Below are 12572 nucleotides of genomic sequence, written 5' to 3' on the forward strand. Positions count from 1 at the left end.
TGTTTGGCATTATACATACTAAAATAGGTATTCTCATCTAAATATAATATATCAATCACAAAGACTAAAATTACATCGGTATCCATGAATTTTGTGTTTGAAAATATGACATAACTTTAAAACCATAAATTCATTAACCATTTACACTCCGTAAGTTCATCATATGAACACCACACGGCACCTCCTCCCATAGTTTGCCAATCTTCTTGCGGAATCACGTGGGTTATGTACGCCTTGGGACATCAGCGAGCTCTGTAAACTGTAAGTTTATAATGATTAGTAAAATAATAAAGCCTAGTTTTTTTTTTTTTTTCGACCATGTCCGATCCTAATAGGATCATATGGGCCTCCACAGAGTAGAGGTTTGTATTAACAGATTTGTTTTTTTACGAGAAATGGATGTCAGCTACTTGCTCAGCCTATTAGGTCCATACCCTGACTCATACGCAAATTGAAAAACAATATGTGTACTTGCCAGACCCAGGATTCGAACCTGAGACCCACGGCGTGATAGTCCAACGCTTATGCCGCGCGGCCACCGTGGGCCTAGTTATGATGTATCAATTAAGTTGAATTATTCCTGGCAAGTAATATTGATTGAAACTTTGAATGATATTAAGTTTGGTATAGTGATTCATTAAAAACAATATTATTTTACGTACAATTATTAGCGCATGAGGTGGTGCATTATCCGGCCTCTGATAGTCCTCGCTTCATTCAGCAGGCGGTTCCTTGATGCGCCTTGGATCTCCTCAGGCAGGATTCCCAGAGACTCTTCATGGTCGTCTGCGTAGATAGTGTGTGCTGGCATAGCGACTGAATGATCTATGCACATATTATGCAAGACAACACAACTATTTATGATTCTAATCGCTTTTTGAGGGGTGTAATGAAGCACTCGGTGTTTAAGCAAGCACCTCCATCTTGCTTTGAGAACTCCATTGCACCTTTCCACGCAAGATCTGGCTGAACTTTGCACTGTATTGTAGTGTCGTTCGATTTGAGTTGCCGGGTTATATATCGGGTTCATAAGCCACGGCAGATGGGGGTAGCCGCTGTCTCCTGAAATATGTAATAGGAAGATCTAGAGATTTTCACTTTCCGGTGCAAACATAGCATATGAACTCCCTTAATGTGGAGGGTAACGTAAGAGACTGTTTTGTGAAAACCGGTGATCAAATAGATGGGTAATTGAATATTGGGTCAGCAAACTCACAAAAAATCTTTTTTTATTGTGGCTTCTACAATAAATATAGAGTACCTATTTTACTTACCGAGCAGCCATGTCGTAGGATGTTGCCTATGGACAAATTCCATGACAGTCCCAATTACAGACATTTTATAAATGTGAGCGTCGTTGGTGCTGCCCGGAAACAGTGCATTCACGTTAAGAATGCGCAACTTTGCATCACATACCTAACGAGAAAGGAGATTAAATAGGATTAGACAAATTTATGCAATATTTTGCTGTATATAATATTTTAATTAATTTGAATAGTTAGCTTACCAATTGCACATTGATAGAGTGATATAGTTTTCTATTGATGTAGATATACTCCGGGCGAAGAGGATCATTGGCAGGTGGAGCAACAATTGCCACATGTGTGCAGTCGATGGCCCCCGATACACCCGGGAAACCGTATTTGTTGTAAAATCTGAAAACAAGTAAACATTAAATTTTTTTAAAATTTGGCACAAATGATAATTTACGTGTAGATGTAGTGTTATTTTATATAAGTACTCACTCTTGTTTCATGGGCTCCAAATTGTCAAAAGGGAATAGCACCCATTCGTTCAACAAATGGTCATCAATGGCCATCGTCACTTCTTGAACGGCTCTGCTGACAGATGCTTGGCTTATCATAACTGTGTGCTCATCGCCGACACCCATTTGATAATTTCCAGTCGCCAAGAACAGAAGTGTGGCTAAAACCTACACACAAGAAACAATGTTAAGCTACAAACATTTAATATTTTTTTCATTACCTATATAAATAGACATCATAGTTCACCACTCACCTTAGTTTCGACGCTTAATGCCGAAGATCTGGGTGGAGGTGCCATCAATTCTTCCAACCTGGTAATAAGTCGATCTGCTAATCTTTTCGATAACCGAAAACGTTTTACAAACGAGTTGTCGGTCATTTTGAACGCATCCGTTCGATTACCGAATTCTGACTGCGGGACTTCCATTTTGGGGACGTAAAATAACCTAAAATATGTTAATAACATCATATTTAATCAGTATTTACCCGTCAACGTTGCGATATAAAACGTACGTAGATAATTAAAAGAAAGAAACGTCTCCATTATTACAATTTTCAATACAAGATACAACAATATTTTACAGACAAACTATTACAAAATCACAATAAACACCTCCTTAAATGAGAATTGAAACACGAAATAATAATTTTAGCGGTAATATGTGGTAATAAATGGTAAATGTATAACAATTTATTAACAGCTTTCTCCAATATTACGTATGATACGAATTAAAAATCTGACGTTTATTATGTCAAACGGAAAGTTGCGAGCGCCTCTACCGTCAAAGCATGTGTACTACTAAAGCCTGGCCTAGTGACACCCGGCGGTCGACATTTAGTATGCTACAGTTGCAGCAAGTTCAAGCAAGTTGTGTAAAGTTTGCGCAACTGGTCACTTGTGCTTCAGTCGTGAATCGCCCTCCAGCACCGATCGGTTTCATGTGAAGGTATTTATTTTCAGTTCGTAGCGAGCGAGTCGATCGATTCCTGAGCACAAAAAGCAAAGTAGGATGATAGTCATCCTCTCGTACAAGAGGGGACATGCATCGGGAAACTGACAAATTGATGTTGCTGAATACCCTATCTAGTGGGTCTATTCTATACTTATCGAATACTAAAGTGATAAATAGTATCGAACTTAGGGTAGGTTTGTATCAAAATATTAGCACTTATTGTAACAATTACACGAAGTTGGTTTTTATTGTTGCAATAAGTGCGATATTTTTACAGCAGCAAGATAGGTGCTGTTAAAATATAGCACTTATTACAACAATAAAAACCAACTTCGTGTAATTGTTACAATAAGTGCTAATATTTTGATACAAACCTACCCTAAGTTTGATAATATTTATCAATTTATCACTTTAGCGGTCGATAAGTATAGAATAGACCCACAGAAGCCCATTACTAGAGTTAGAAATATCATTGTACTGAGAAAATCCAAAAACAGCGCACATAAATTCCAGGTCACTATTGACCCTTTCACCGTTGCGCGCTGAAGTTAGATTAAAGTCTCCCATCACAATAATACTTCTGTCTCCAATCAAGTTGACACTAGATAGCATATTCTCAACAAAACATTTATACATCTCCACGTCACTGGCTGGAGGAAAATATACAACACAAACGTAAATAGTGACTCCATCACAGGTTAGTTTCACCCAAAGGTCCTCATTTGGAGTCTCTAAAGCATGAACATGTTCGACCTTCAACCCCTCCATGCTTCTAACCCCCAAAAGACAGCCTCCACCCTGCCTGTGAATCTCGATCCCTCCTAAAGACTAAGTGCTCACTTCCAAAATATTCGCGATTAAAAACACTGTCATTGAGCCATGTTTCAGTTAACCCTATGACATCATAGTCTTCAGCCAAAACATTTCTCAAAAAATCGACAGCTTTTGTCTTTAAGCCACGTACATTTTGGTAGTGGAACAATAATTGCCTTGGGCAATTATTATTTTCATTGATGTTAAGTCAGCTGGTTGGCAGCCTTGGTGTTTCAATTTTTGACACCCATTCTTTAATGAATGAGCAACGTGGCCAATTATCAGGCTTTAAAATCAACGTACTCAGTTTAACAGGGATCCCTATCTTAAAAGATGCGTAGTCCCCTTTTGACTTTAGCCTTGCAATTGTAAATTCGGTGTTACAATTCGCAAGCTTTTTTAAATAATCCGACATATCCGAAGCAGACGTATCTGGATGAAAGGGGTAGAAGTGGTAGTTTTTAACTACCTCGCTCCCCTTCACTCCTCCGCCCAAGATGCTGCGAACAGCCACTGGTCGCTTCTTCATCACTACTGTAGACCATTTTCCGCCTTCAGTAGATCGTCCGAAAGCCAACATAAATATAACATCACGCTCTGAAGAACTACTTTCCTGTGGAGTACTACTTTCCTGTGTTTCCGAGATCTCGGTCGTAGACTTTTTATTCTGCGACCTAGTTATTCGGGACGTTTCCTTAATTGGTGAAAATTTCATTTTGGTGAATATTCTATACTTAGTAATTAAAATAAAGCACAATAATATTATGCGATACTGATTTCCTATAATTTAATAATCGTGATGACCGGTTTCATTATGTTAAATTGTATGGTTCGAATATTGTGTTTTATTTCAATTAAGTACTACAATGTTTTTTCATCAAGAAATCAGGCGTCTAATAACAAAAACCGATAAATCACACGTCTTATCGATTAAAACCTAACAAAATTCACATTATGAAAAAATATTTAAAAACGATTTATAGAAACCAATTATTTAAAGTGATATAAATAAATTGTCATGTATTTATTGCAAACAGGCCTTTATCAGTTAATAGGAATGGGCATACTGTCCTAGTTTGGAAAAAAAAGGAAAAACTAATGTTAAAACCGATCAGTTACACTTGACGCAGAAAAACATCATTTACCACTATAATTGATCATAATTGATTTTTGAGTTTCCACCGCATGTTCGTCCCCCTTTTTTTGCCGACGTTTTGGGCTCGTTGCAGAGCCCATTCTCAAGAGAGGAGGAAGAACACGTAGCGGAGACGCAAAAATTCATTACCATAACAAACAACCGTGAATATCTGTTATTGAATTATCTGTTTTTATAATCAGACGCCACAATTGACAGTCAATATTTACGACGCCCACGGTGGCCGCGCGGCATAAGCGTTGGACTATAAAGCCGTGGGTCCCAGGTCCGAATCCTGGGTCTGGCAAGTACACATATTGTTTTTCAATTTGTGTGTGTCAGGGTATGGACCTAATAGGTTGAGCAAGTGGCTGACATCCATTTCTCGTAAAAAATAAAATCTTTCAATACAAACCTCCACTCTGTGGAGGCCCATATGATCCTATCAGGATCGGACATGGTCGAAAAAAAAAATTTAAATAATATGTATCTTCTTCTTATTCTTCTTCTTTCACCCTGTCACGTCCCAACATTGGGGCATAGGGCAAGCACAAGTTGGCGCCACTTCCCTCGGTCCAACGCCAACTCCTGCGCCTCCCGCCATGTCAGACCTGCAGCACGTAGGTCGCTTTTGTAGCAGCGCTTCAGGGTGAGGGAGGGGCGGCCACGGCGACGGAACCCTTGAGGCTGTGCCACAAGGGTACGAAGTGCCGCACTCTTTGGCGGCATCCGGAATACATGTCCCAGCCACGTAAATCTTCTCTTCGTGATAACTTCAATCACCGAAGGCTGTTGTGTCTGCTCACGAACTCGGGTGTTTGTAACGCGGTCGTACCCATGTACCCCTAAGATTCGGCGGAGACATCGATACTCAAAGCTCAAAAGCCGAGACTCTTGAAGCTTAGTAAGATGCCATGTCTCACAGCCATACAGGAGCACAGGTAGCACGCACGCGTTAAACAAACGACATTTGGTCCTCACAGAATACAGCTTTGACCTCCATGCGACTCCAAGTTGGTTGAACGCAGAGCCCGCCACACCCATGCGGATTCCAAGCTCACTAGAAATACCACCATCATCGGCAACCGTGGCACCCAAGTATTTGAATCTGGACACCAGCTCGACGGGCAGACCAGAAACCCGAAGAGGAGTTTCGGCGTCGATGCATGCAGCACTGCACATGGATTTGGTCTTAGCGGCATTCAGATGAAGACCTACACGCATCGAGTTCGCGGCTAGCCTATTTACGGTTACCTCCAACCTTTCGATCGTCGAGTCAAACACGACTGCGTCGTCTGCATACTCCAAGTCGCACAGTCTTTCTTCGCATAGATCGGTTGTGTCATCATGATGTAGGCGTATCCCACTGTCGGGGCAAACCGTCTTACGCATTATGAAATCCATCATGATGATAAAAAGAAAGGGCGCAAGTACACATCCTTGCTTGACTCCTGACGTGATTTCAAAGAGGTCAGAGGATGTTCCGGCTGCTCTCACGCGACACTCTGTATTGGTGTAGAGAGCACTTATCACGGCGACCAGTTTCCGTGGGACACCATAGCCTAGCAGAATTTGCCACAGAGATTCACGATGAGAACTGTCAAATGCCTTTTCATAGTTCACGAAGCAGCAGGCGACAGGTATATTCATCTCTTGGTACTGTTGCAGAAGACATCGGAGAGTTGAAATATGCTCTGAGCAGGACTTCCCCGGGACAAATCCACTCTGCTGCGCACGCAAAACATCCAGCATGGGACTTCTAATCCTGTACAGGAGAATCTGCGCCAACACCTTCCCGGGAACGCTGAGGAGAGTGATTCCTCTGTAATTATTACACTCCTGTGGGTTACCCTTTTTGTGCAGAGTAACAACGGTACCATCCCTCCAGGCTTTGGGACACTGCTCCCTTTCCCACACCTTGTGCAGAAGGTCACACAAGGACGGCAATACAGCGCTCAGTCCGCAGAGCAGAAATTCTGCATGGATGCCATCATCTCCAGGAGCTTTCCTGCGCTTCAGTCTTTTGACAGCCTCTTTAACTTCAGCAGTTGTCGGAGGATCTTCGCAGAATCCCGATGCAGTAGTGATTCCGAGGGCGGTGATCTCCGACGGAATATCGAAGGGATGCAATGGAGGTGGGCGATTCAGGACATCACTGAAATGTTGGCGCCATAGCTCCTGGACCTTTGCAGGTTCAGTGACTGTCACTCCGTCAGAGTTGCGTAATGCAGTGACCACTGGACGTTTCCTACCGCAAATTGCTCTGGTGATGCGGAAGAGAGCACTTGGATTATTCTTGCAGGCAGCAGATTCCGCATCCCGAATGAGGTCATCCAGGCGTCGGCGCTTATCGTGGCAGGCAGAACGCTTCACCACGCGGTCCATTGTCTGGTATTCCGCGCTGCGTTGTGGGTCGTATGTTCCATTGTCTCGCAATTCTTTCAGGAGCTTCCTCTTCTCAATCAACTCCCATGTATGAGGTGACATCCAGTCCGGCCTGTGCGTATGCCGCTCTCCTAAGGCAGTAGTTGCGGAGCTCATTATAGCATCCCGGAATAATATCCATTTTCCTTCCAAGGGATCCGAGTCGATGGAAGACGTGAGGGTTCAAGCATCATATAAGCGCTTCCGCAGCTCCATCTCATAGGTTGCACGCACACGGGTACTTTTCAGTTTTTCCACATCGAGTCTGACTGTCCTTTTGGGTTTTGGGACTCGTTTGAGGTTGTTACCTCCGAAAGGGGGGGTGGGGTAAATTGAAGGATGAGAGCGCTGGACCCCCCTGATGATGTAATGTCAGATGTCAAGTCACGGTTATATCGTCTGCTTCTTCTTTCGGGGACATGTTTATGTTGATTGACAACGCGGAAGTACAGGCGAAAACAGGGCGTTTATTGTTCGGAATATAAGTACAGCTTACAAAATATTTAAAAAAAAAAAAATTTAAAATGGCGGGGACGTCGGCGAGCGCGGCGCCGGCCGACATCACCCTCGAGAGTTCGAAAACTGACTGCATAATCCCTTTTTGGAGAGCAGGTCAACTCTAGGCAAGAATAAAATAAAACAAATTCTGTCACTGAAAAATGACAAAAACACTCTGTATATTATGTACCTGGCTTATTTCTGAGAATTTCGCTCACCATAGCAATAGTCAGCCAGACCTTTTTTAGGTACCTGCTTTGAAAGGGCTGTATTTCTTTGCTAGGTAGGTACATATTTTGAAATATTTGAACTAGGTACAAATACATATTTTTTCAAAATAATCTCAAATCAGATATTCTAGGTGTTAGGTACATTGTATGGCTGGGAACTTTGCTTTCAATATTTATGTAGGTAAGTGTACGAATTTAATACCTATTGGTCAAAATTGGATGAAGGCTAATGTAGGTAATAATATTAAAAAATGATATTAATAATTACTATTTGCTTACGGGCTAGAAATTTGCCTCGCAGTCGATCTGTTCATGTTTGCATGAATCAGCCCAATGATGATTCAGGCCTCATGGCCTTGGATCCTCTGAGGATGCCATGGTTTATACGGTATCAAGGTCTATACGGAATTTTCCGACCAAGAGTTCGTGGTCACTGTGGATGTCTGCACCTCTATATGTCCGCACGTCTAGCAGTTCATGCCGGTATTTCGCTTTGACCAAAATGTGGTCGATCTGGTTTCTTGTATTACCGTCTGGCGATGTCCATGTATATTTGTGGATGGTCTTATGAGGGAAAAGACTACCACCAATCACAAGACCATTCATTGAGGCAAAATCTACCAGACGGGAACCATTATCGTTCATTTGGCCAAGGCCATGTTTTCCCAGCACAAAAGGTCCACGCAAGGTGTCTGATCCTACTTTGGCATTTAGATCACCAAGTATAACTGCATGATCACAGCTGGGGATATTTCCAGCGGCTTCCGCCAAACTTTCGTAGAATGTATCCTTATCTGTATCGCTAGCAGCCTCTGTGGGAGCATAGCACTGCAGAAAAGTGATGGAGCCCGACTTGGTCTTGAAAGTAGCACGGAGTAGACGTTCGGAGATAGGTTCCCAGCTGGTGAGGCACTTGCAGGCTTCCTTGGACATCAGCAATCCGACTCCACTACGTCGCAATGTGGCGTGTCCGGAGTACAATAGACGAAACCCACGAATAAACTTCTCGCCAATGCCAGTGAGTCGACACTCACTGATCCCGAGAACATTAACTTGTATTGAGAAAGTATTTCTGAAGAATATGTATATCAAAGTGGAAATGGAATGTGAAATAAAAAGGCAGAAAATAATTGCAAAAGTTTATCAGAGTTTTTAATATAACAACAATATAACAGATAAGGCAGCATTCTAGGAATTGGTAATTGATTCGATACATAATAAGAAAATACTTTATTAGGTGTTTGTACTTCATAAAAATGTCTACATAAACGAGACATTCGATCACAGTAAATAAGTTTCATACTATATATCTGTACGTTAGAGGATTAACCACGGAAGTCCAGTTTTTACCGTTTCTGAGTTAAATATGCAGAAAATTTTCTTTTATTTCATTACACAAATGAATGAAACACTGAAGTCCATAAGTAGTAAATTAACCGATATAGCTAATAATTAATAAATCACTGAAGTCCAATTCACTTTAGTGCATAAACAACAGGTGTCCTTTTTACGATGTTTATGCTCTAAGAAAAATGTTAATAAGCCATTATAATAATTCCATAAACACGGAAGTTCATCAAACGTTAGGTAGGTACGTGTTATCTATACTATAATTTTCGTTTTTCTTTGTAAAAATCCACGCGCGCCGCCGGATTTCGACAAAATTTGGACCGTAGACGGGGGCTGACGAGCCGGAGTGGGTGGTCGGGGTCTCTTATTTCAGATTTAACCCGTTGCACCCCGGGGACAGTTTTACAGTTTTGGCGGAAAAAAATTGCCGCGTACAAGGTCTTGAAACGCGGAAGTTAATGCTGCAACCCCCATTTTTTATTGAAAATGTCGCTAGAATGTGTACATTTAAAAAATATTGGCGTTTATTTCAGCTTGATTGGAGGTCAAATGGCAAAGTTAGACTAGAAAAATTAATAACCGCCAGGTTGGCGCGGGCGACGTGTTACGCGTAGATCGGAATGCTTCACTGCTTCGAATAAATAGAATTTTTACTACTTTTTTATATATTTAAATGCAATAAATGTAAAAAAAAAATAAAAATCTAAAATATTATATATATTTTTTTATTTCAATCCCTTGCACTCTACGTAACTCCCGGGCAGCGCCGGGTGATACGGCTAGTTATACATAAATATGCATTACAAAAATGTTTGATTTATTCTTCAAAGAATATAACCACATAAATGAACCCAAAATTGTGGCTCTATCGCCATATAGCTATTCAAAATGGATTTTTAATTAAATAAATTAAAAAATAATTCGGGTTTGATTTGCCAAGCAATGATACCTGTGATGCCTGCGATAGCCCTAAGATGAGTCTTAAAGATGTCAATACATATTTCTTTTGAAGAAAAAGAAATTCAAAGACACCTTTTGGAAGACCACATACAGGAGGCAGCTGCAATTAAATAAGATTGATAAAACTCTTGCAACAGAAAAAATTACCAGTATGAAAGTAATAATGGTTGACTTGGAGAAGTGTTTACCTACTCCATATAGTTTCCATCTGAGAAAATTGTGGACCCTGAATTTTACAATTTACGATGATGCAAGTGGTGAGTGAGACACAACACGTATGTGGATGAAATAAAAAGTGGAAGGGGTGACTATAAGATCGGCTGCTGCTTGATGAAATGGGTATCTAGCAATGTTTTAGCAAATATTGAAGAGCTGACGATTTGGTATGATAATTAATTGCCCTGGCCAAAATAGGAATATCATGATTGTTTTTTCATATACCTGGTTTCTGAAAACCATTCCTACGCTGAAAATCATAAATCACAAATTCCTATTACGAGGCCATACACACATTGAGATAAACACTGACCACTCTATAACAGAACGTCAAAAAAGATGCTGAACGGTATGCAGATTGTTACTCCATGGGATTGGGTTCAGTTTGTAGGGACATCTAAAACAATTATTGCTCTTTGTATGCATCATCTTCAGCTCCTTTTGTGGCTCGAAAAAAGAATATTGATGGCACACCTTTATTTTCTTTTTGATTTATATCTTAAGACGGCGTTGGTTATCTACGTTATAAGGCAAAGTTCTCCGATGAATATTTCCAAACTGTGAACCTCCGGCCTTCTTGCTCGCCGTAAAACGCCGCAAACTTTTTAAAAGCTGACAAATTTTCCCCCGTAGATACCAAGTCGCAATGGCCGACCGGTCCAACTGACGGTCGAACCGACTTGAGAAGCTCTTCCCTTTCAACCGACATAATATGGGGACACTCCCTGAGGATGTGATCGGCATCCTGCAATTCGGCACATAAGCAAGTCGGAGATTCTATTAGACCAAGAGATTCGAGGCAAAACCACCGTGTCCGGTTAAGATCTGCAAACTATGAAACAATGGATATCTCCAGAATTTCAAGAAATTTATGATAGAATTCCACATAATTCCTCATCAGCTGATGTCCCGGAATAATTCTCATTGCGTTGATTTTTTTCTAGAGCAATAATAAACTTCAAATAATCTTGTACTTATGTAAATTAAAAAATATATAATTCCTTTTCATGTTTAGACTTACTGAAATATTTTGTGTATTTATAATAAAATAATTATTAATAATATGATGTACAGGAAATAAAAATAATTTATACCTATATGGACTTCCGTGTATTATCTATAGGTGAAGTGTTGCTTAATGGTACTTCTACATTATGTGTTAGAACATAAAACACGGAAGTCCATTAATTTATTAATTCTAAATAAAATGGTATTTCTATCTATACTATGGTCAAAAATAAATTTAATTATGAATAATACCGTTTACAGATCCTAATTACTATAGTTCTTTAAAAAGTTATAGAGTTTCAAACATTTAACCTACACTAAAATCACTCTCCTGAACAAAAGTCCAAACGTGACTTCCGTGGTTCTTCCTCTAACGTATTGATATTTATTTATCTACTATCGACAGTCGAGATTTTATCACATATTAAATGGCAAGGTAATTCAAAATTGACTATAAAAATTATATTAATATCACATGAATATAAGTACCCAGTAGTAAATTGTAAGTTTTTAAATATTATATCTTAAATAATGACGATAATAGTATTGCTAATCAAAAAATTCCTAAAATTATAAATTCAAGTGTTTGATAACTTTCTAAACATTAACAATATAATAATAACTAAATAGTCTTGTAAATTCTTTAAAAAGTCTTCATTCTCATATTTTATGGTAGCGTAGTGGTACTGGTTGGCACCTTACGAAGGCTCAGAGCAACCGTATACTGAGCTTCGAAAACAGATGTTTGGGACGAATACTGGGTGTGCGGTGGTATGACTTGAGGAGCAAAGAGGAGATAAGAGAACGCACCAAGCAGCCTCTCATCACGCTGAAAGTGAAGAGGCGACGTTGGACCTGGCTCGGCCACGTGCTGCGGATGCCAGAAGAGAACTTCAACCTGGCTTGCCTGTTCTTCAAGCCGACCGGATTCCGGCGTCCTGGAAGGCCGCTAAATACAGCCTACAGAGTGTATACGGCGGAGCTACGGGATGCTGGTTTGACTTGGAACGAAGCAAGAAGACTGGCGAGCGACAGGGATTCTTGGAGGCGCCGCGTGGTGTCCATATGCTCCAGCTAAGGGGCGGATATGGCCAAAGAAGAAGAATAAGAAGAAGTGGTACTGGTAGGTTCAGCCGGGCGCATTTAGTCTGAGTCTGAGATAATTATTACTTCCGCTCGATTACGTCTCACCCAGCGACGGGTTTCGTATACCTGAAAA

The 12572-nt window shown here is 40.5% G+C and overlaps 1 protein-coding gene across 1 annotated transcript; it reads right to left on the reverse strand.

The window, feature by feature from the left end:
• Positions 1-8200: 8200 nt before the first annotated feature.
• Positions 8201-8752, reverse strand: LOC147080092 (protein CFDP2-like). Its single transcript, XM_085946461.1, has one exon. It carries the CDS (start codon positions 8750-8752, stop codon positions 8201-8203), a length of 552 nt encoding a protein of 183 aa, XP_085802587.1.
• Between the last annotated feature and the right edge of the window lie 3820 nt (positions 8753-12572).

The sequence above is a fragment of the Rhyacophila brunnea genome, unplaced genomic scaffold, assembly GCF_057557595.1.
Source record: "Rhyacophila brunnea isolate RB1 unplaced genomic scaffold, BYU_Rbru_1.0 scaffold_1, whole genome shotgun sequence".
Lineage (NCBI taxonomy): Eukaryota > Metazoa > Arthropoda > Insecta > Trichoptera > Rhyacophilidae > Rhyacophila > Rhyacophila brunnea.